This window comes from Crocodylus porosus, unplaced genomic scaffold, assembly GCF_001723895.1.
Source record: "Crocodylus porosus isolate Cpor-Errol unplaced genomic scaffold, CroPor_comp1, whole genome shotgun sequence".
Taxonomy (NCBI): domain Eukaryota; kingdom Metazoa; phylum Chordata; order Crocodylia; family Crocodylidae; genus Crocodylus; species Crocodylus porosus.
The window spans coordinates 84184303-84207385 of NW_017728931.1; the positions used below are offsets into that span (position 1 = coordinate 84184303).

A 23083-nucleotide genomic window follows, 5' to 3' on the forward strand; every position below is an offset into this window, starting at 1 on the left:
CCGCGGGCTGAGCGGAGCGGGCCGCGCTGCTGCGGCTGCTGCAATGAGCGCGCGGCTCGGCGGCCGCCGCTGAGACCCCGGCCCGGGCCGTGCGCGGGACTATGCTGACGCGGGTGAAGTCCGCCGTGGCCAATTTCATGGGCGGCATCATGGCTGGCGGCTCGGGCGCGGAGCACGGCGGCGGCGGCGGCGCGGACCTGCCGCTGCGCTTCCCCTACGGGCGGCCCGAGTTCCTGGCGCTGTCCCCGGACGAGGTGGAGTGCTCGGCCGACCACATCGCGCGGCCCATCCTCATCCTCAACAAGGAGACGCAGCGCCTGCCCTGGACCACGGGCTACGCGGAGTGAGTGTGTCCCGGGGGGGCGGCGGGAGGGGGTCCCGCCTGGCAGAGGGCACGACTTGCTGCAGGCAGCTCGGTCACGGTGCCCACGCGCCTGGCAGGCAGGCAGGCAGGCAGGATTATTTGCCGTAGAGAGCTCTCTCCCGGCCTGCTGGGGACTGGGCTTCAAACGCGTCCCTTGCCAGGCCTGTGCAGCGCTGGTGGCAAACGGGGAGGATGGGAGGTTGTCGCTGCTTGTTTCCAGTCTGAAAAAAATGCCCATCCTGCTGGCGCGGGAGCCGGGCTGGGAAGGTGGAATGAAGGAGACTACAGCAGCCCGGCCGTGTTGCTGGAGCCCTGCTCGTCCTTGTCGCCTCTGCCACCGCACGTGATTTCTGTAGCTGTGTTACGCACTTATTTTTTCCGAGTTGAAGGATTAAAATGATAAACTGCTCTTCTGAAGCCCTGCGATCGTTGCTGGTGGCTGAAAGCATTAGGAATGCGTGAATAGCGGGCTTGGGTGGCAGTCCGACTTTTTGTACTCTTTGAGAGTGACTTGACCAGGGGGTGGGGGGGTAAATTGGCTGGGCAGCTTCTCATGTTTGTTCTGGACCTGTCCAGAAACATGCACCGATGTGAAACTTGATTCAGGGAGCATGTGGGAAGCTTTGTATTGATGCAGAACGGCAAAAGGGAAGCTTCCCTTAGAACTAGCTGCATTGAAAAGTGTTGCGTCCTGGCCTTCTGTCAGGTCTCTAGTGCATTTCTAAGTTTGAGAGGGACCTGAAGGACTCAACCTCTATACTGATGGGAAGAAAAAGCAGTGTAAAGACCCCAGGGCCCAGCTGAGAAACAGTATTGTTCTGGCCTCTCATTTTAGTGATTTTGTTTGTTGCACTGACTTATGTCATTGCTTTGGTCAGCAGCCAGTTTCAGCTTCCCTTCAGTCTTGAGCAGAGTGACTATCATTGCAAATCAATAAGGACAGAACTTTAAGGTGCAGCCTGAAAAACGGGGTGGTTGTTTGGATGCAAAGACCTGTCACTGTTCAGCAGTGGAACAATTTACATACTGGTGCATGATTCAGCTCCATTCACTCAGTGGTAGCTTTACTGCTCTCTTCAGTTGGGAGCAGGATGGAGTCCTTGACTTCCTGTTCCTGCAAACTCCAAGATTGAAGTTTGACCAGCCATGCCACTGGCAGTGCAGAAGAAAGTGCTGGAACCAACTCTGCAACCTCCTCTGTCTCCACTTCCTGCCTCCTAGATTTAGAAATTGGGCACGATACCTTTTTCCCTTTTGGGAGGTGCCATAACTGGGGGCTTAATTCAACTCCCACACATGGAGAAAAACCACTTTTGACAGCTCTGAGAACTGAACTGAGCTGCGCCCCCAATGAGTAGATATGGAGCATACAAATGAGCTGTTCTAACATGATTGGAAACATAGGAATATAAAGGAGGAATGAGGAGAAATTTACTTTTTAGCTGTTTCCTCAATACTTTAGGGGAAGAGAGTAAGGCAACAAACAGTGCATCTATGAGCAACAATATTGAGTGTTTTAAATACAACCTTTAAATAATTTGGGCAATAAAACAAGCTAGCTCTTTATGACGGTGGGTAATTTTTACTGTTCCCAATATGAGGGGGAAACTGGTACAGTGGTTTACTAAAAGTCAGAGCAAGTCCATGATAGTACAGAATAGATTCTGGCTCTTAGATGAATGCATAATCTACTAGAGACACAGTTTTCATGTGGAGTGAGGCTTTTGAGAGAAAATGTTGTGGTAGGAAACAAAAGCGGGGTGGGCGGTATATTGTGGGAAATTTCTTATTCAAATTAATGTTTATTGATTAAAGGAAATAGGATCATAGAAAATTAGGGTTGGAAAGGAGAGTGGAGGAAGGGAAGAAGGGGTTGTTACTTGAAGGGGAGAGAGGGTTGCACCTTGAACAGGTTTTTTTTGGTCGTGTTTTCATGTATAATTTAATTAGTTCAGAAGGATAATCAACAATTAGAAGCACTTTCAGGACCCTTTGGAATTTATATGAATTAAAATAAACTCTTGGTGTTGGAAGATCTTCTACAGCTGAAGCTCAAGAAAGAGGGAAAAGGTTTTTTTTATCAAACCTTTCCATTAAGGAGATTGATGTCTGTTGGTGAGCAGTCATATCATCTCCCCAGTTCAAAATAAATTTAGCATCTGGTCTTGTGCTCTTGCACTGGATAAGCTTAAACTACTGTTTCTCCAGAAGTAATAGTTCTCATCATACCTGGGAAACCTTTATATCAGTGATTTCTTCTGTAAGTATTCTCCCAGAAGAAAGGATTATCACCATCTTTTGTGATAATGAATAAATACTTTTAATCAAGTTGCAGCAAGGGAAGTTTAGAGTTGGATATTAGGAAAAACTTTCTCACTAGGCAAGTGGTGAAGCATGGGAACAGGTTTCCTAGAGAGGTTGTGGAATCTCCATCCCTGGAGGTCTTTGAGGCCTGGCTCAGTAAAGCCCTGGCTGGAATGATCTAGTTGGGGATGGTCCTGCTTTAATCATGGGGTTGGACTAGGTCAGAGGTTCCCATCCTCCAGGCCATGAAGGGTTGGCTGCTGGTCTGCAGGAGGGTTATCTGCCAGACCAGAAATCTGAAAATGACTGGCATACTGTGGACCAGCAGCCAACCCTTTTTTATATGAATCTAACCACGGTCTAAAAAGGTTGGGAACCACTGGATTAGGTGACCTCCTGAGGTCCCTTACAGCCTTAATTTTCTATGATTCTGTGGTACTTGGGCATCACTGTATCCAACTATAATTAAATGGTGCTATCTGTCCAGTCTGAATATATCTGTTTGAACAAGTATTAAATTCTCATTTCTGTTTTGCATCTTTCATGTCCATTTTTCTGGATATTTTCTCTTACAGGAATAATATAATCTCAAAATATAGTTTTAAAATTTGCTGCACAACAATTAATTTAGCTCTGCAGTAAGCAGCAAAATCCTAGTGTTTGCTTCTCATTTTGATTACTGGGCTGTTATCCCTTTTTTTTTTTTTCTAATAATGTAGATCTCTATGTAGGGAGAAAAAAAATCTTCAAAATACATTTTGGAGACGAACGATAGAACATTTTTTCTTTTGTGGCCTCTCAGTATAAGATCTGCAAGGACTCGGCTTTCCTTTATTCACCAATTCACTGAATGGATCCAAAATTGTCATCTTGAGAAAAACAGCCTCCCAACAGATTATTACTTCAGCTACGTTAATTGAGACCTATCAAGTTTTGACAATAGATCCACCTCTTTCTATGAAATGACGAAAGATGCTCGTTTTTTTCAAATATACACTTTCTATTCCAAAGAAGCTTCTAACTTCCATAGAAGTTTGGAGATAGAAATGTAAAAGTTTTGTCCAAATCTGTGGGTGTTGTTGGGTCGGGTTTTTTTGGGGGGGGAGGGGGGTTAATTCCTCACTGAGATGAGGCAGTTACGAACTAGTCAGCCTTACTACCTGGGAAGTTAGTGGAACAAGTTAGAAATAAATCAGTTTGCCAACATGTTAAGGAGGAAAGGATGATCACTAGAAGTCAACATGGATTTCTAGTGATCATGGATTTATTGACAAATCATCCCAACCCAACTTGGTCTCCTTTGACAGAATAACTGGGTGGATCAAGAAAATGAAGTGACCATAGTGTACCTGGATGTTAGAAAGACCTTTAATAGTTCCACATGGCCTTCTCTTACGTGCAAGTGAGGGATTATTATAAAAGGATTCATGTCAGCATGGCAGGAAGTTTCAAGTAAAGTTGCAGAGGGGTCTGTCCTGGGTCTTGTGATGTTAAATGTTTTTGTTTTAATTATTTGGATGCTGGAATTGAAAACCTGATCAAGTTTGCAGATAATATGAAAGTGGGAAGGGCTGCAAGGACTTTGGAAGATAAAAGTAGATCAAAAAGTTCTTGATAGATTGGGGAACTGAGTAGAGGAAAGAACTGAGTTCAGTGCAGACAAATGCAAGATGCTAAACCTAGGGAAGAATAACCAAATCTTAGAGGTGCACCAATACATTGGTCACAAATCGCATCAGTGCCAGCGTAAGGAAAATTTTACTGTATTGGCGGTCAGGTTTTTTTGCTGATGTGGCCGATAATGACACTGATAAATGCTGTGTGAATGCATGCATCCACAGCACAGCATGAAGGTGGCCAGGAGTGTGGCTGAGCAGCTGGGTCCAGTTGTTAAGTCTGTTGTGAGGGAAGGTCAGGGCAGGGGGTCAGATCCAGAAATGCGGGAAGGAGTGGGGCTGGGGTGGGACAGGCAGTGCCTGGACGGGGCATGGGATGGAGCTGTGGCTTGTCTGGGGGCGCCAAAGGGGGAGGGTGGCAGCTCCCACCACTGCACGCACCCTGGGAGGGCATGGGCGGGGGGATGTGCCCCCAGGTATCTGTGTGGGGCAAGGATGGGCTGGTGCTGCGGGCTGGAGTCCAGGTGGTGCTGGGCTTCTCCCAGTGGGGTCTGCACCGGGCTGTGCTCAGAATGAGCAGTGGCAACACTTGGAGGAGGTTTTGGGGGACTATGGCAAATTTTGGGATGGCTGCAGACCCCCATGGCCCTTTTCCGGCCATCCTGAGCATAGCCCAGCCCCTCGCTGAAAGAGCTTGGCATGACCCTTGCTTCATCTTGCAATGGCAGCCTGCCCTTGTCCCATGCACCAACCTGGGCATGCACACTGCATGTCCTCCTAGGGTGTGCACAGCAGCGGGAGCCACTCCCCTCTCTCTGTGCCGCCCGGGCAAGCCACTTGCGGCTCTGTGCCACTCCCTGCCTCACCTGGGTAGTGCCTGCCCTTGCCCCAGACCCACTCCCTCTCAAACCGTGGGGTCCTTGATTTCCCCTTCCACATGCCCCTTGCCTCCTCCTTGCTCCACATCAGTATCGGCCAATATGGCTCGTTAAAAATTGGCCATTGGTATCAACTCAAAAGAACCTCTATCAGTGCACCCCTACCAAATGTACTAAAACAGAATGGGATTTAAGTGGCTGGGTAGCAGCATTGTGAAGAAAGATCCAGGGATTTTGGTGGCTTGGACTTAGCATGACATAGTTGCAGAGAAAGCATGCATAATTTTTGGGCTGCATCAGCAGGAGTATTAGCTGTAAGACACAGGAGGTGCTTGTACCACTCACTCTACTCAACGTTGGTTAGGCTTATGTAAAGTATTGTATGTAATTCAGGGCCCCATGTTTTCAGAATGTAAAAAAAGTTGGAGAGTCTCCAGAGGCTGGTGACAATTAAGGGGTTTGGAAAGCAAACCGTATGAGGAAGAGAACTTTGAAAAGGAGATCCAGGTGTGGGGGAAGGGGACATGGCAGTTTTCAGATACTTTAATAGTGCCATAAAAGAAGAACCACTGTTCTCCCTTGCCACAGAAAGCAGAACATGAAACAGTGTCTTAAACTCTGCTTTGATGCGATTTAAGATTAGCTCTGAGGAAGAAAACTTCCCTACTCTTAGAAGAGTGAGACAAGTGGAGTAGTCTGGCTAGGGGAGTTGTGGAACCTTTCACTGGAGGTTTTCAAGAGGGGCTTGGATAAGCATTGGACAGGGAGGATTTAGGAATCGCATTCTTGCATTTGTGCAAGGTGTTGGACCGGGTGGTGTGTGAGGTCTCTTCCAACCTGTGATTCTGTTGTCTAAAAATAAGAAACCCAAAACATGTTGCCCAAGGTATCCCTGGTAAAACTGCTCAGTTATGCTGATTTTGATCGAGTGAATTTGAATCAATGTATTTTATCAGAAGTTCACAATAACATTTTTCTTTTAAATACAGTGCCATGCATAAAGGGTAGTTGTTTAAACAGTAGTGTAACCTGGGCTGAGTCCCCTGGGGCTAACTATACAGGTGCCAGAATGGAGGCAGGGAGGCCCTGGAGAGGTTGTAGGGGCTTTGCTTGACACAGGCTCACACAGGGGCTGCAGGCTGTGCTTGTCCAGCGGTAGGAGTCTCTTTGTGATCCTTCCCCTGCTGCGTGGCTAACAGTCACCACAGAACTGAGGCTTTTGCATGGTCTTTCCATATACAATTATGAAGCATGTGTGAAAGGTTAACCTGGTAGCTGTTGTGGGCAACTCCCACAAGGGAGGGGAAGTGAGTTGCCCTGAAGCAGGAGCCTCCAGCCCCTGGGTGAGCCTGTGCTCTGATAGGTAAGAGTCTGCTCCAATCCCATTATTGTAAGCTCAGCATCCCCACCTGCTCTCTGGCTCTGGTTAGGGTTCAGAAATAGCTAGCTATGCCTCTGGTTGAGAATTAGGTTAATTTGAACAAGTTTGCATCTCAGACTTTGCTCAATACTACCTCTCATTCTGAGTACAGACCCATATCTGAGAGGTATTAGGGGTTTCCTATGGAGAATGTCATGTTTTGCAGCCCATAGCTTTGTTGGTTTTCTTTGTGTAAGACTCTTCTTGTCATTAGGGGGAAAAAAAAAGCTGTGAAGTTATTTTTGTTTGTTGTTTATGTTGTGGTTTCCTCTCTTCCTCCTCAGCAGAACTTGTGAACCTGCTTCCAACTTTGTTTTATGCTTGCTAAATTAGGCAGTGATCTGGACCTACTAATATAACTCAAGCCAAACATAAATGATCGTACCTTCAATAGTGTCTTAACTGTATATGTAGCTAAACAGTATATCCACACACACCTTTTACCTTCACCTTTTTCCTCCATCCTCTTTCTTTCTTTGATGACTACTTGTTGACTTCATGCAAGTCTTAAACACTTCAGAACAGAGGCTTCCTTTTTAATGAGTCTTGGCTAAAGTCTCTGGGCTATTCTGTAATATCAATTATTAGTAATAAATGTCAGTCCATAATTATATTTATATTGTGACTAGCAGATTCTCATAGACTTCCTGGAAAATAGTCTTGCAGGTTGCTTCTGGAGAAGTAAGCAAGTGCTTTCTTATGTTGAGATCCTTACTTTAGCAGCAGTGAAGGTAAAACAACGCTCTTACTATTCTCCAACTAAGCAATAATATGTTTTTGTAGGCCAAAATTCAATGCTTTAATGTCTTTTGTAAATACTATGAATCCTTGGGATGGATTGCAGTCAGCCTTGTCTGGCACTTATTTCTCTGAATTCTTACCTTTTCACAATCACTTTGTAGAATACCTCTATGTGTCTCTTGAATATTTTTAATGGCTCTTTGTTCTTCAGTTTTAAGTTATCTATGGATTTATGCAAAAATTTAGTTATGCTGTAATTCTCTTTTTGTTTAACATTTTCTATCTTTCTAAATTAAACTCTGATCTATTTTCTGTTCAAGTTTGAAATACCTGGTATGGCTTTTATAATGTATACTTCTTTTATGATTTAAAAAAAATCAACTTCTTATCCAAGTGGTACTCTCCTCTTTTGAGAAACAAAGTCCAACCTTTTCAAGATTATTTTACATGTCGTACCTCAGAAGTCCTGCAATACCGTGGTTTCTCTGCACTGCAGGCCTGCATAGCAATTGAATTTTCTCTGATGTGGTGAACACTGACCCACAACAGATGCAGTGCTCTAGGTGAAGTACTGTATAACTGTGGACTTGCACCCTGTTATTATAGTGTCACATTGTTTCAACAATAACTTTCTTGAAACAGAAAGGAGAAAAAAAAACTGGATTATGGATTTTTTTCTTTATGCATTGGTTGTTTTTTTAAGCAGATGACTTTGCATCTTTCTCTTTAGACTGAATTTCTTCTTCAGATTCATTGCTTTTGAGCTGTGTATGCAAGAAAGATACATTTGAAGGACTGAAGAAGAAGATACCAAGACTGATTTCTCTCTTTTTTTTTATTTCCTTTTCCCTAGTAGCCCTCTAAGTGTGGACTGGTACCTTCAAACTTAAGAGCCAAGGAATATTGCACAGGAGTACTGGACTTACTACATATCATTATAGTGTGAAAGGTATCTTAAAGTTACAGACATTAATCCTGTAGCCCCTACTGAAGCAGATATATTAGTCCCAACGTGCCAATGAGGCAATAAACTGAGGGACAGAAGTATTACTTGATCACTTAATTGCATGTGAGTTAACGGCAGTCTGGACTAGAACCTATAAATCTTGATGACTCCATGTCTCTTACTCTAACCAGTAGACCTCAGTGCCTTTCATTAATTGGAGTTCCAGAAGTTGGGCTTGTGTGAATTGCAAGTATGTTCCCATTTCTAAGAGCTACTGTTTCTGTTAGCTGGCAGCATGAGTCATGTCTCCCTCTGCAAACAAGTTTATATGCAGTATATTGTCTGCTTGGTGTGATGTCACAACAATGGGTAACATTGGAGGAACTTTTGAAACAAACCTTCTGATCCTGTTCTTCCAGCTTCTGTTTGCTTAGGCTGAATGCACATAATTTGTAGAGAACAATTCCTTCTTGCTTTAATATTTTTTTTTTCTCTCTTTGTCTAGGTGAATTATGTTTGTACTTTAATAACTTCTTAGTTAAGAGCATTAAATGTAAAATATGTCTTGATAAATTACTTTAGATTTTAAAATGCTATGCATCTGTGTATAACATATGCATATATTAGAGAAGGTCAAAGTATAAAAGAGAAAGCAAGTCGTTATACGTGTATTAATGTAATAAAGTAGTTCTGGTTTATGTTGCCAAAGTCTTCAAGGCTCCATTCTGTGTAAAAGTTTATTGAAACCATGTGAGAATTTATAAGAGCTTCCAATATCCCTCTCCTTAGGTAAGAGCTTGTGATATAATACTTGGTTCAGAGATGATATCTTTTATTAGACCAACTAAGAAATTGCAAAAGTATCTTTTTCTGCAAGCTTTTGGGCGCACACACCCTTCCTCAGTCTCAGAGAAAATTAAAGATGGTAAAAAAGTCTCCAGGTAGAAAATAAACTTGATTTTTGCACAGAGGAAATGGAAGGTGGAAGTCTCTCTCACTCTGGGTCCATGAGAATGTCTTTGTGAGTTGTTCTTTGATGTGCAGATAAGGCCGGATTCCTTTCTTGGTGGTATCAAGTGTCAGAAAGGCAGAGAGGTGTAGAAATCTTTCTTGTTGTTCAGCAGTGAAGTTTAAATCCAAAATTGGCTAAAATTCAGCATCTTCCATGTTTTAGGGATGTATTTGGTAGCCGTGTGGGTCTGAGACTCAAAGAAATGCAAAACTCTAGAACTCTTGGTTCAGATGATACTTCGTGCATTTCTTTCTATCTCCGACCAACGCAGCTACCAAATACATCCCTGAATATAACACTTAGCATTTATGTAATGCCATTGATCTGCCAAGTGCTTTGCAATTATTAATTTACTTTCAGAACAAGTTTGGGAATGGTGTATGGGAAGGGTATAAATGTGCCCATTTTATAGATAAATAGAATGAGGCAAATGGAGCAAAATTTGGCAAAGGAGATTGGGAGTTGACTCTCAGGAGTTCCAGTGCTAAGACCATAGTGCCTGTTATTCACTTGGCTTTTGTGGAGGGTAAATTATTGCTTTTATCAACATTTTCAGTGTTGCTTAGGACTTACAAAGGAAACAAAATTGGAATGCAGTTGTATGAATTGTCCTGCCCACACAGAACATTGAGTTGAGCCGAAACCTACTGAAGATGAGGAATTAAAGTATGTACACACAGAACCAATATTGAATTATCCTCAAATACTCGCATTGTATTCATTGTGTAATCCAAATAATCCCTTCATCATGCGGTGAATGAATGAGGAAGGTATTATTTGGAATGTCTTGATATGGACAGTCTGAAAAGGCCACACTCCATGGCATGTGATCCCTCTGACTGATTCCTTTGCATTCAGTCACATGGAAAAAGTTTCATGTATGCCTAGAAATGAGGCATATGATTTCTTCCAGTGCTGAATGTGTGGGTTGTCAGTTGTTGGGCACAGGTTTTTTTCTTGCCATGGGAGTCAGTAATTACGTGAGAGAGGAGTGCGGTCTGTGGGTTTAATGATGGAAAATTAAAGGATTGTATTGGACAGACATACGGGTGAAGAGGCTATAAAATTTAGCAGATGTAGTCTTTCTGTGGAGTAAACCAAGTACCAACATGTAGGTGTTGGCATCCCTTTTTAAATACAGTACAGAAGCAGCATAAGCATATATGAAATATGATTGTATGTGTCTGTTGAGTAGGGGAGTGCTAAAAGAGGGTGGCATTAAGGCTGCATGGTTGCGAATTCAAGCTCTTTATTTCTAGTTTTTGGATACCTTTTTACAGAAATTAATATTCTGGAAGGCATTAAATACCAAAAGGCAACCTTAACTCTGAGTTAACAGGATTTTGTTTTGTTTTGTTTTTGTCTTGATTTGATTTTTTACATTGAATTTCTTCTTTTTAATATAGGGGTTATTTGGGGAATGTGTGATCTTACATGTAGCTAGATTTGTTTGTGGGGTTGCAGTTGAGATTTTTCTACGTCCAAGTAAAGATTAAGGATGACTTATGATTTCTAAATCCTCCCCCACCCTTGTTATTTGGTCATAGCAGAATCGATATAGAGATTATAGTGGTTCTTTTGAGATGTGTGGAGTGTGCAGCTCTGGAAAGTAACAGGGGTGGTGACAGAAATCACAGGTATGGTCTGTCCTAAAATCCTGACAGTTTTATTTCATGGTGGTTGCATTAATTTTAGCCATGTGAGAGATGACTGATGGGTCTGACTCTTCCTTCATTTCCCTCCCGTGTTTTCCTCTGCAGCATTTGGACTTTCCTACTTCTGTCCCCAGCTCACCTCGTTTTAGCATGCATACTTAGGTGCCTTGTACATAATCATAGGCATTAGCTTATCGTGGTGTCTCAGACTTTCTTAGGTAGTAAACTACGGGCTTGGACAGATGTTAACTTTCTCCAGGTAGAGTCCCTGCTTTCTCAGGAGAAACCACAAGTGTGCAGAAAAGTGGCCACTCTGGGAACTTGGGAACAACTTGAATGAAATGGCTTCCCAGAAAATATCTCACTTCTGTGCAGGCAGCAGACACAGAGCCAGCCTCCACAATCCCAATGTGCTTTGCTTCTCCTCCTCCTCACTGGGAGAGGGAGAGCTGTGTCAGTCTCAGCCAAGCAGAAGCATAACACACCCTTGATTTGCTTTGGGCTGGAAATGCCCAGCACTGAAGGGGGTGTATTCTGCTTTTGGCTTGTTCCCTGCCTGAATTGCACTGCGATACTTGGGTTCAGAGAAGTATACAAGCATACACTTTGCCCAGCCCTAGCTGGGCTTCAATGCAGCACCTTCAGTGGGGGAGGGGAAAGGCTGGAGGACTCCACTGATTCTGAGGCGTAATATCTGACATGGGTATGTAACCAACCAAAAGGGTGTGCACTGAACACCATCAGTAAATAGACCGTGACAGTTTGTACCGAAAAAAAGAAGTGTGTGTGTGGGGGGTGGAGGCTATAGCAAGGCTGATCCCTGGAAGCAGTCTATCCAAAGACGCATACTTTTTGTAGTTGGTGAAAATAAGTGAGAAATTGTAACTCACTCTCTCTGATAATAGATAACTAGGAATATTGGATTAGGCTAAATGATGTTAACATTTTATATATGTAATTAGGCTAGGAATGACACCTAGTCTTATAAACAGATATGTACCTTGAATCTGGAAGTTATTTGCATAGTGTATACGTCCCAATAATTCAGTGGAAGAAAAGGACTAAATAAAAATCCATTAAGTTATGCCTCAAGAGGCAACTGTTGTCTAAGAATTTTTGAAGCTTTGGATAGCTTAATTTTCCAGCTAGGAAAACTGGGTAATGCAGACTTACAGCTAGGCTGATAGCAAGATTTCGTCAGAAGCAGAAGCTGCATTTTAGGGGTCAGGTCAAACACTGTTCTTGTTTAGTTTAGTTTTGTTTATTCTTATATTGCTATCTGTATCTCTACATATGGTTACTGATTTTATTTTTGTAGTGCTCTCTCTTGTTTGGGTAATAAACCTCTTCGCTGTTTCTTATAACTTTCTTATTGTTGGTGTTGTGTGATTTATTTATTTTTTTTGGTTTGTTTTTTTTTATTTTTTTTGGGGGGGGGTGTAGGAGACAATTTTACCATACAGATGGACCTTATTTTTGGAGGATGGGGTCTGTAATTTCTAGCAAAGCCAGTAAAAGTGGTGTTATTTTTTTTAAAATGGCAAAAACCCCTCTACTAAGAGCCAGGTGGAAACTGTGGTGCCCCCAGGCCAAGGTGTTATCTCAGCTTGTTCTCAGTAGTCAAGCAGCAGACATTGGAAAGCTCTTGGGGCTGAAGGACACCCCTGATGGTGTGACAGGACCCTGAGCATGTCACACTACATTCAAGGAAGTCATGGGATTACTGGCTGTCATGTAGTAGATGGGATAAATGTACAGTTCTCAAGCCATTTGATGCCTGATTGGAGTCCCAATTGAATCTCTGGGTCTGTGCAGAAGAATATTTGATAACATCTGTTAAGGTTGATGGATTCTGTTGAAATGGGCTGCAGCTTAGGACCAGATGGCTCAAATGACCCTAAACATGGATCATTAACCCTCAGTGTGCCCCCAGATGACATAAAGTTTCAGGGCAATCCATGTAATCCCAGATTTTTATAGCATTTAGAGCAATCAACTTTCTCCACCTCAACTGTAGCAGAGCTGCCGCTTGGCTGGGAACATGGGAGCTATAACTAAGCAATTCAGAATAAGGTGTTAAAGGTCAATGGGAAGGAGGGAAAAGGAAGGGGTTGGGGGAGACGGAATCGAGTAGAAATTCAGGATGGTTGAATTACAGTAAATGCTATAACATAGGGGTCCCTGTGGCGAGAGAGGATTGAACATGTAAGAAATGTAAGATAGAATCATAGAAAATTGGGGTTGGAAGGGACCTCAGGAGGTCATTTAGTCCAATCTCCTGCTCAAAGCAGGGCCATCCCCAGTTATATCTGTCATATTAGATGGGGGTCTGTAACCTATGGCCTTTGGGCTGGATCTGGCCCAGGAAGGTCCAAGGTTTATGTGACGTGCAGCTGTGCCAAACCACCCATCCATTTTGCAGCACCTTGCTCAGCAGCTCTCTCAGCTGCTTTGTTGTGCCTACATTTATCATCTCTACAGGGGGACTAGATATCTGTAGTAAGGGAAGCGCTAGCAGCTTGAGCTGGAGAAGGGGCAAGGGACATAGAGATTTGCGGCCCTCAGCAGGGAAGTAGGTTGCTCCAGCCATGGGCTGTTTACCCTGTTGTAAAAAGCTGATCTCATTGTTTCCTTATTCATTCTAATATTCTTCTTTTCCAGGGTGGGTCTGGCTTTAGTAGGTGAATTCTGTATTGCTTTGGTTCAGATAGCAATCTGGGAGGAGAAACGTACTGTACTTCTTGCCTGTGAGACTGGTAGTACTGCAACTTATCTGGTCCGCAGAGAGATGGAAAACTGTAATTACTTTGTTGTCTCGTTTATCTACCAGTTTCACTTAAGGATAACATTGGTTTGTTTAAACAGCTGTAGAAAAAGGAAAGCTCTCAAATGCTTTATTCTCAAATTTCAACTCATTGTATGGCAGAGAAGCATCTCAGGTTGTATCCATTTTGTATTTCTATCTCCATATTACCACTGAGAAATGTATAGCCAATATCTGGGAAATCCATAGCTGTCCAGTAGTTGGTGTTTTTCAAAGGCCAATATAAAATGTTCTCTCCTTTTTTTTGGTTCTGGTGGTGTTAAGGTCTCTTTACAGTGAATTTTTTTTTCTTTCTTTCTTATTCATTGTGGCATCACTTATGGTGCAGCTGCACAGACAAAGTAGTAAAACTAAACGGAGCCATTTTGGCTTCTGCTTCAAGAGAAATGTATACAAGAAAAAACAGTTTTTCCTAAATAGAAACAAGTGGAATCAGTAGAAATGGAAAGTCGGTTTTCTATGTGATTATTTGTATTTACATTAAAATAAGTTATAATAATATGATACTATAATCGTATGATACAGTGTTGTATAATGCGTACCTAGTAAGTATAGCTTGTATTTTGATAGTGTATTCCACCTAAAAAACTCAAAACCTATTGCAAACAACAAATGAAGCTTCACATAAAGTGTTCAGGAAGCATGGCATCACAGGAAACGGTCTTGGTGAGGCAGCAGGCACTTCTTAGTGTGCAAACTCTCTTCTGGAATGCCAGTTCCTGGACACCTTGGTTCCATGATGACTTACTTTGTCACATCTGTTTAGGCCCCAGATTCTGCAAGGGCAGTAGCAAGACTGGTAGTTCTTTATATAAGTTCCCGTGTTTAAAAAAAAAAATGTTGTTTCCACATCACAGGCCTCCTCAAGATACTCCCAGTAGCTGACTTGCTGCTTCAGGCACAAACTATGATGCTCAGCCATAGTTTGGGCTTAGTATGGGTTCTGGAGGCTTGCTGTACCCCCCCACCACCCCTCCCCCCCAAGATTTGGCTTAAATCTGTTAACCATGTTGCCTCAGATTGGGTCAGGCTCTTCCTTCCTGGACCCCTGTCCAGGGTTAAGTTTACCTGATTTTAACACTATCTTCTCCCTTGGCACATTTTCTAGCTAACTTTTGGCTAATAGAAACCATGTCAATACATCAGTAGCTTAAATGTGCTGTCTTCTAGAACTGAAGATGCAAGTCTTCTGGTTTGCAGTTTACCATTTCAGGGTCATGTGATATAAGTAACACACACGTTTTGCACAGGATACTCTGATACTATTGCTTTTTACTTGGCATAAGCAAAATGAACTATTTTTCTGTTAGGAAAAGAGGGGAGAAGGATAGAAAATGGAGGGAGGATGGGAAATCCTAAAACAGAAAGTTGATGTTAGATGGTAAAACCTAAAACTGAAATGAAACATGACATTTACAATACATTGTTCTATAATGTTCTTAACAATGTCCTCTAGGAAGAACAGACCTGAATACTTCTAATTAATGTGGCTAGTAAAGGCCACCAGCAGTATCTTGAAGTTACCCATGTACTATGAAGTAAGTATCAATACAACAAGAACAAACAGAATTAATTGCACTTCAGCCTTTTCATCCCTTGTCCTGACAACTGCTGTCTCCAGTATGTGCTAGCAGTTACTGACAATTCCTTAGGAGCATTCATTAGCTTCTACAGGCATCTACAACTATGACTCAGTGTAGTTTCTTGCCATGACCCAAGCTCACAGTCCATAGAAGCTGCAAACTGTTATGAGAAGGGTTGATCCTGGCAAGAAATTATGGGTGGAAGAAGGTTTTGCACCATAGCTGTAGATAAATAGTTTTGCCTCCAGTTTTATTTCAACCTAAAAATAATTGAAAAATGAAAACAGACGACAACAAATAATATTAAAAGAAACTCATTAAAATGTTGATGTATGTTTTCATCAAAGGTCTTTTCTCATTAAAGGAAGGTAAATGTCTCTCAGTGTCCTTGGAGCGTTTATATTTCACTAAGGGTGATATAAGTTAAGAAGACTCCAAATACAGCATCTTTTCCCTGCATTAATGGCATTCATTACCAGGCTTACCTTTTATTGAGTCATAGTTAATTTTAGGATACAGAGGCATGTGACATGAATAAAATATGAATTAATGAATCAATCTGTAGTTCTGATTTGAAGAAGATTGAATGCTTTCATGTTTAAAGAGAAAACAACAATTTCAGCATTCTTTTTTTTTTTTAGCTAAGAAGAAAAGAAATACATTTATTTTTCATTTCTTCCTCGCTAGGATAGTACAGACTATATTTTAGGATTATCTGGTCTTTCCCTACCTTTCCTTCCAGTTTATATATTTGTGAGGATGATGGTAAACTCAACTTTTCCTTTGACAAATATTTTTCATGAGATCAGTATCCTAAAGCTGCTTTTTATTTATTTATTTATTTTTAAAAACAGCTTCTCCAAAATGTAGGCTGAAGTACAACTTTCTTCAGCTTTCCTTCTGTGGTTCTGCTCCTGTTTATTTCTTGCTACCATGTAAATGTGTCTCTACCCTCTACTTGAGTGTAAGTAATCCAGGGTTACTTCAGCAACCCCCAGTGTAATCCCCTCAAATCCTAGGTTTGCCAGGATTGCAGCTCACATGTGAAAAGTTTCATATTTAAAACTTTAATCTTGTTTAAAAAAAAAGTTCTAGGCTAATATGATTATCTGTAATCCTGTTGCTTACTTGGTCTAAGAAAAGTTTCCAATTCATAATTCACAAGGTTGTCTTGTGAAATAGTCCAAGTGCTTTTATGCATAGTTAGTGAATTAGTTTGCAGTTTAGCTGATGTGCATCCCAAGAATCAAAATCATAGCAAAAGAAGGAACTACAAACCTTAGGAATCTTCCTGTGAGAAGATTATTACTCAGCATAGTTTACATTTTTCTGTTTTCTGATTTTTTTTTTTTTTAATTTTTTTTTCTAAATGGAACTATGAAACCAGTGTTATCCTCTTAAATATATGGAAATCCTAAATATTTGGCATGGATGAGAACATTTGTACACCTCTACTGCAAAAAAATGAGTAATCCTATTGATGCATACACTACTTCTAGTAATGCTAATATGGAACCATATGTTTGTACATCAGAAAGCAAATATGGCCTGCTTTGTTGAAACATTGCAGAAAAGACGTTCTAGCAATCCTTCAGAGCTGTAATGAAAAAATTAAAGATATGGAGGGGAAGATTTAGTTAAAGATGAAGTGATGTGAGAAGTGTTTACTGAGTATTAGCTGTGATGGTGCAAATGACTGGTCAGTATAATCCTCAGCCGTTTGGGGAAAAAATCTCTTTACTACTAATAGAATTTGGGATCAGGGTACTCTTGGTGCTCTCACATGACCGATTAACTTTTGTACAGCACTTTATAATTTGTATTAAATAATGCTTATGTTGTCTTTCTAAGGTAGAGAGAGAAGTATTTCTTCATTTCAGAGATGAGGAAACAGACTTATTTGCTCCAAAACTAGTTAACTGTCATGGTTGGGTTTAGGGGGAAAAGTGTGGCTTCCAACCACATGCTTCAATTTACACTGCTTTCCCATGTCTTTAAGTTCTAGTTACTGTCTGCAGTAAGATGTTATCAGATATTGAATAATAGGAAGAAAAGCTATGAAGCCTGGCAGAAAACTTTTCTCTAGCTTAGAAAGTAAATGGAGTAATTTGGAAAGTAAATATTATTTAAGACCTTCGGATTTTTGTCATTTTGCAGTACTAATTATTAGATAGATTAAAAAGATCACATATTCTCTTTCAAGAAATGAACTGAATTACTAGAAAGGGTTCCCCTCCCCCCATGCTAATATGAATTGTGAGTTCTCTGTCCTTCCCTCTTCCTTCCCCTTGCCTTCCTGCCAATATTGCATCACTAGGTTTCGACTAGCAGGGGTTCTCCTCTTTGTAGCTTTTCCTAGAAGCAGTGAAGAAAAAGGGAGTGAGGGGTCCAGGGAAAAGATGATACAAGTCTATGCCGTGATATCAGTTCCGAATGTGTTCTCTGGGGCAGGAGCTGGGAATGATTATGCCTGGAATAAATGTCATTTTATAGGCTGCCATAGGCCTAAATTCAAAACTGATTCAAATGCCAAGAAAAAAAACAATGGTATTGTGCACTTAAGAAAAAAGTACATTAGCATTAATCAGAGGAAATTAATTTTGAGAGGTAACTTGATACTGCTGAAATTGGAAGTGAAATGTAATCTGTTAACTGTTTCTTTAGGTATAAAATTTCTCCAAATGAGTGTATGGTTTTTAAAAAATTCTGCCAATTTTTTTAGGATTGAATAATGGATGTCACTTAAATGACCATCTTAATATAACTTTCCTCATTATAACTTGGTGACCCCATCAGTAATTAAAGCTGAAGCTTTTGACTTTCCTTTGCAGTTGATTGTACCATTTGAGGAAATAAGTGGATCTACTGTAGTTTGAGAGAACTGTCATTTCAGGCCAGTGTATACAGTGGTTGAAATCACAGGAAACGGGTAGTGCTAGATCATACTTTTTCTGTCACAAAATCCCATATTGTATAGTGACCTCAGAAGCTGCTGAACAACACAGTCTCCTAGAAATCTGGTTCTTTCAAATACCCAAGTAACGCAAGTTACATTGCATTACATTGTAATCCTCTTCAATGTATGGAAATATATTGGTCTTCTGCACTCCAGATGACCTCATGCTGGTAGTTAGATAACTCTGAGTTAAGTTATGCATTGTTAATCTGAAATATTTCTTATAGCTATGAAGAGATTTGATTTCACCTTATTTATTATGTTTGGAAAGGGTCTGACTCTCATCTCCACAGTGACCTTTTTTTTTAATGTTACCAAGTGCTGTAGATGAGGCTTAAAACTTGACCAGTAGTTCTTACTTAATTTGTTTATGCTTTGATCATAACAGACAAGAAAATGTTCCTTTTTGTACTACAAGTTTATTTCCATCCTAATTTAAAACGTGTGGCTAACTCAGCTGAAGTCAGTCGGACTACTGAAATACTTGAAGTCACGCATAAGCATTTGCATGACTGGCTCAAGTTGGTATTCTAATAATGTAATTTTTGTATGCTCAAGTTTTAAAATAATGTCTCCAATATTAAAGGTGATATTAAAATGATAATGGTTGCTGTCTTACTGAAGTACTTTCCAGTTCTAAATACAAGGAAAACATAAGTAACATGGTAGCACAATACCGTGGGGAAAAATATATTTTCTAACGCTCAGCACATTATTTAAAAGAAACAAACCCTAATGTTTTCTAATATGTTAACAAAGTAGCATCTAAGGAGAACCTGATAAAATAACTAATCTGTACTTTCAAAAATAACTTGGAGCAGTGGTTCTCAATCTTCTTAGATAGAAAGCACCCTCCATAACTTTTCTGAATTTAGCAGCAGTGCTGGTTGAGTAGCACTGCTGTACTGCCTTGGCTTACCTTAGTGATTTTCAACCATGTGATGCTGCTGCTGACAGGTGGAACCTCCCCACAGACTGTGTGCAAAGACAGATTGGAAAGTTAGCTCCTGTTACAGGCCTTCCTGGTACAGGCACGCATGTTCCTCCTGGAAGCGTAGACATTCAGGGCAGTTCACAGGATCATTGGAAAGTAGGGCTTGAAGGGACCTCATGAGGTCTTGTCCAGCCCCCTGCTTAAAGCAGGATCATCCCTGAATAAACCATCCCAGCCTAATTATCCTTGTCTAACCTGCTTTGAAAATTTCCAGGGATGGAGTTTCCACAGCTTCCAGGTAGCCTGTTTTAATGTTTGACAAACCTTGCAGTCAGAAAGTTTTTTTTTTTTTTCTTATCACCAATCTAAATTTCCTCTGCTGTAGCTTGAGGCCACTGCTCCTAGTCCTGTCCCCTGTGGTCACAGAGAAAAGGCTCTTTTCCATCCTCTTTATAATCTCCCTTCAGTTTTTGAAGACCGTTAACACATCTCCCCCCACCCCCTCAGTCTTTTCTTCTGCAGACTAATTAATCCCATTTTTTTTCAGCCTTTCCTTATAAACCCACCCTTCCTAGGCCTCTAATCATTTTGGTCACTCTCCATTGGACTATTTCCAAACTATCCGCATTCTTCTTGAAGTGCAGGGCCCAAAATTGGACCCAGTACTCGAAGTGAGGCCTCACCAGTGCCAGGCAGAGCAGAAGAACCACTTGCCTTGATTTGCAAGTGACACTCCTGTTAATATAACCCAAATGCTGTTGTCGTTTTTCACAACAAGAGCACACTGTTGGCTCATATTCAGCTTATAGTTCAGTGTAATCCCCGCATCATTCTCTAGCCTAGACACTCTTTCTCCAGTCTGTACTTGTTCAAGACTTGTTCTGTCCCAAGTGCAGGACTTTATAGAATCGTAGAAAATTAAGGCTGCAAGGGAAAATTTAGGGCCTTGCAGCCCTGAAGTCCAAACCCCTGCTCGAAGCAGGACTATCCCCAACTACATCATCCTAGTCAAATCTTTGTCTAGCTGGGTCTTAAAAACTTACAAGGATGGAGATTCCACCACCCCTCTGGGTAGCCTGTTCCAGTACTTTATTACCCTTCTAGTGAAAAAATTTTTCCTAATATCTAACCTAAACTTCCTTTGCTGTAACTTGAGACCATTGCTCCTTGTTCCAAATCTGAATCAATTCAGAGGCTTCTGATTCTATTTGGACCTTTTAATGGGTCTCCCCATTCTTTCAGATTTGAAGATTTGGCCACTGAATCTCCTTCGAATTGAATTGGCTACCGAAGCTTTGCACAGACCTACTGTCCAGGTCATTCCGGCTCCAGTCCTACCCTCTGGAATGTCCACAGTTCCACCCAACTTGTCGTCATCTGTAAATTTGCTAAACTTGCACTCGATCCCATCGTCCAAATTATTAATGAAGTTGTTGTCCTGGACCCAGGACAGACCCCTGGAGAACCCCACTTGATACTTCCTCCCAACTAGACATTGAGTCACTGGTGACTACTCCTTGGCCTTGTCTAGGTGAATGTGGCTGTGCAGTATGTGGTGCCACAGACCCATCTGTGGCACCACATACTTTACATTGAGGTGGTTCCCACGCTGCTACGTTGCAGTGTGGGAGGTTTTTTTGCCCCCTGGAGATTTGAGGGGCAAAAAACCCGTACAGAAAGAAGAAGGGCAGCACATGTATGGGCAGTGCACATCACCAAAAACGAGCCTGGCCAGCTGGAGCCACACTGTTTCTGCGTGTGCTGCCCTGCTTTTTTTTCTGAATGGGGTTTTTTGCTCTGGCTGCCAGTGGCTCCAAGCTGCAGGAGCAACATGGCTCTGTGTGGTGGGATGCAAAAATAAGAGCCAATTTCCATGTGTTAAAAACTATGGAAAGAGGTAATACAAAAAATAACTATTATTGCTAAGTTTCTTGCCATATAGTTTTATGGCATTTTTGTCTTTAATACAGTAATTCTTATTGTTTCTGTACCATGTTTTTTTGATTCTGTAGAGCAGCACAGGCATTTGAAGACGAAAGGAGAAAGATGCAAAAATCTGTCTTTCTATTTTTGTTCCATATGCCTAAGTTTCTCTTCAGTCAAATGATGGACCTTTGCTTGAAACACTGACTTAATTGATATATTGCTCTGAGAATTATGATGTACATTAATGTTTCATGTATGTGAATGGAAAGAGCACGAATAGACAGTAGAATGATTTGATGGCTCCTTATAACGCAGGCATCCTCAACATTTTTTCCTGGCTCAAGATCTGAACACACTAGATAAAGCTGTTCCTTCCGGTACCGCTGAATATCTTGCCTTTAATTACAGTGTCAGAAATAAATTAAATCTGCAAAAAATGGATTAGGCAAGCCACTTGAATTTGTGAGCCTAGGAGGAAGTTTGAAAGAAACTAGACGGGGTGGATTTAGTACTTCCAGGTTTTCCTGAAATCAAGCAGCACAGGAGAGAGCTCTGAGAAGGTGAAGTTTTATGTGCTACTATGTTTGGTGGGTCCAGATACAGTTGAAGAGCTTTATTTCAGTTGAGTGGGAATAGGAGGGAAGTCCATGGTTCCAGACCATTTCAGCCACTTAAAGAACATTGTGTTTTGCACAGAAATGGCGTTAGGAAAAATCTTTCTTTGACATTCAACATACTGCCACAGCAGACAATTGAACATAGTTGCAGATGTGCATAAAGTAGATGAATCAAATACATTTTAACAGTTAGATGGATTAGTCTAGCAATCTTGGTGGAAGTAAATTATTACAGGGACTGGTTTAACTTTGCAAATAAAAGGAGGTTTTGAAAGCTGCTTGTCAAATGGACGTTTTAACATCAAGTGAATGAACTGAAGTCCCTCTAATGACGCAATGACAATGTTAAATTAAATCAGATCTCCCACATGTTTGTCCAGTCCAGATTAGGTAATTTATATTCACGTTACCTAAACAGGGGACACTGTCAGTCATGTAGTGAAAGAAACCATTTTCCTGAAATATAAAAGGAAATATGTTACTGAATATGCAGCTAGGAAATTGGGAGGAGAGAGGATCATACAGAAAGAGGGTTTTTACTTTGTGTTTGTGTGTTTGTGACATGGGAAACAAGTGACAGATGCACTATAATCACATTTAGCAGTTATATAAGGAAGACTGTCATGTTAAAAATGAAAAGAGATTCTCATACTGGGTGCAAAAAGAACCCACACAGGAAAGCTACATGGGAAAATTTTCACAAGGACCGGTATTGCCCACTGAAGTTGAGATTAAGCAAAGCCTGCTGCACTAACAGTCTAAAAATGCAGGTGATCAAATAGGTATAGCATTTCCTAGAGAACACCATGCAAAATATATTTTTAAGGAACTTGATGAGGTGTTTAATGGGCTGGGAAACATTAAAGTTACAATACATTACACGGATAAAACTACAGGCCTGCTGCCAAACGTGTATGCCCCACACGGTTTTATTCATACTGAAAAGTATATCAGAAGACGAATGTGACTGGATAGTTAAATTAGATTGTACTCTACAAATATATAGACATCAGTTGCCTAGATTAACTAGGTGGTCACAGGTATAAAACCAAACAAGGAAATAATAGGTCTAAAAGATTTAAATGAGACCCTGAAATACAAGTGCTACGGAGTGTATTTGAGGAGGTCTTGTCTAGACTTCAAAAATGTAGGAATATTTTTCAGCTTTAGATCCAAGCCAAAGGTTTCTGCCATGTGACTCAGTCCAGAAAATGCAAAACTCTGTAACATTCCATGGTTGGTGTTTTTGGTGTGTTTTGTGCTCTCCCCCCCTCCACCCCATCCTACCCCAAACGTCACTGCCATAT

The 23083-nt window shown here is 41.2% G+C and overlaps 1 protein-coding gene across 3 annotated transcripts in view; it reads left to right on the forward strand.

Annotated features, from left to right (window-relative positions):
- Positions 1–101: 101 nt before the first annotated feature.
- PPM1H (protein phosphatase, Mg2+/Mn2+ dependent 1H) overlaps positions 102–23083 on the forward strand; it is a 207752-nt gene continuing 184770 nt past the window's right edge. For all 3 annotated transcript variants that reach the window (XM_019543308.1, XM_019543309.1, XM_019543310.1), the window contains exon 1: positions 102–343. In XM_019543308.1, coding sequence (XP_019398853.1) covers positions 102–343 — 242 coding nt within the window. The remainder of the gene's footprint in view (positions 344–23083) is intronic.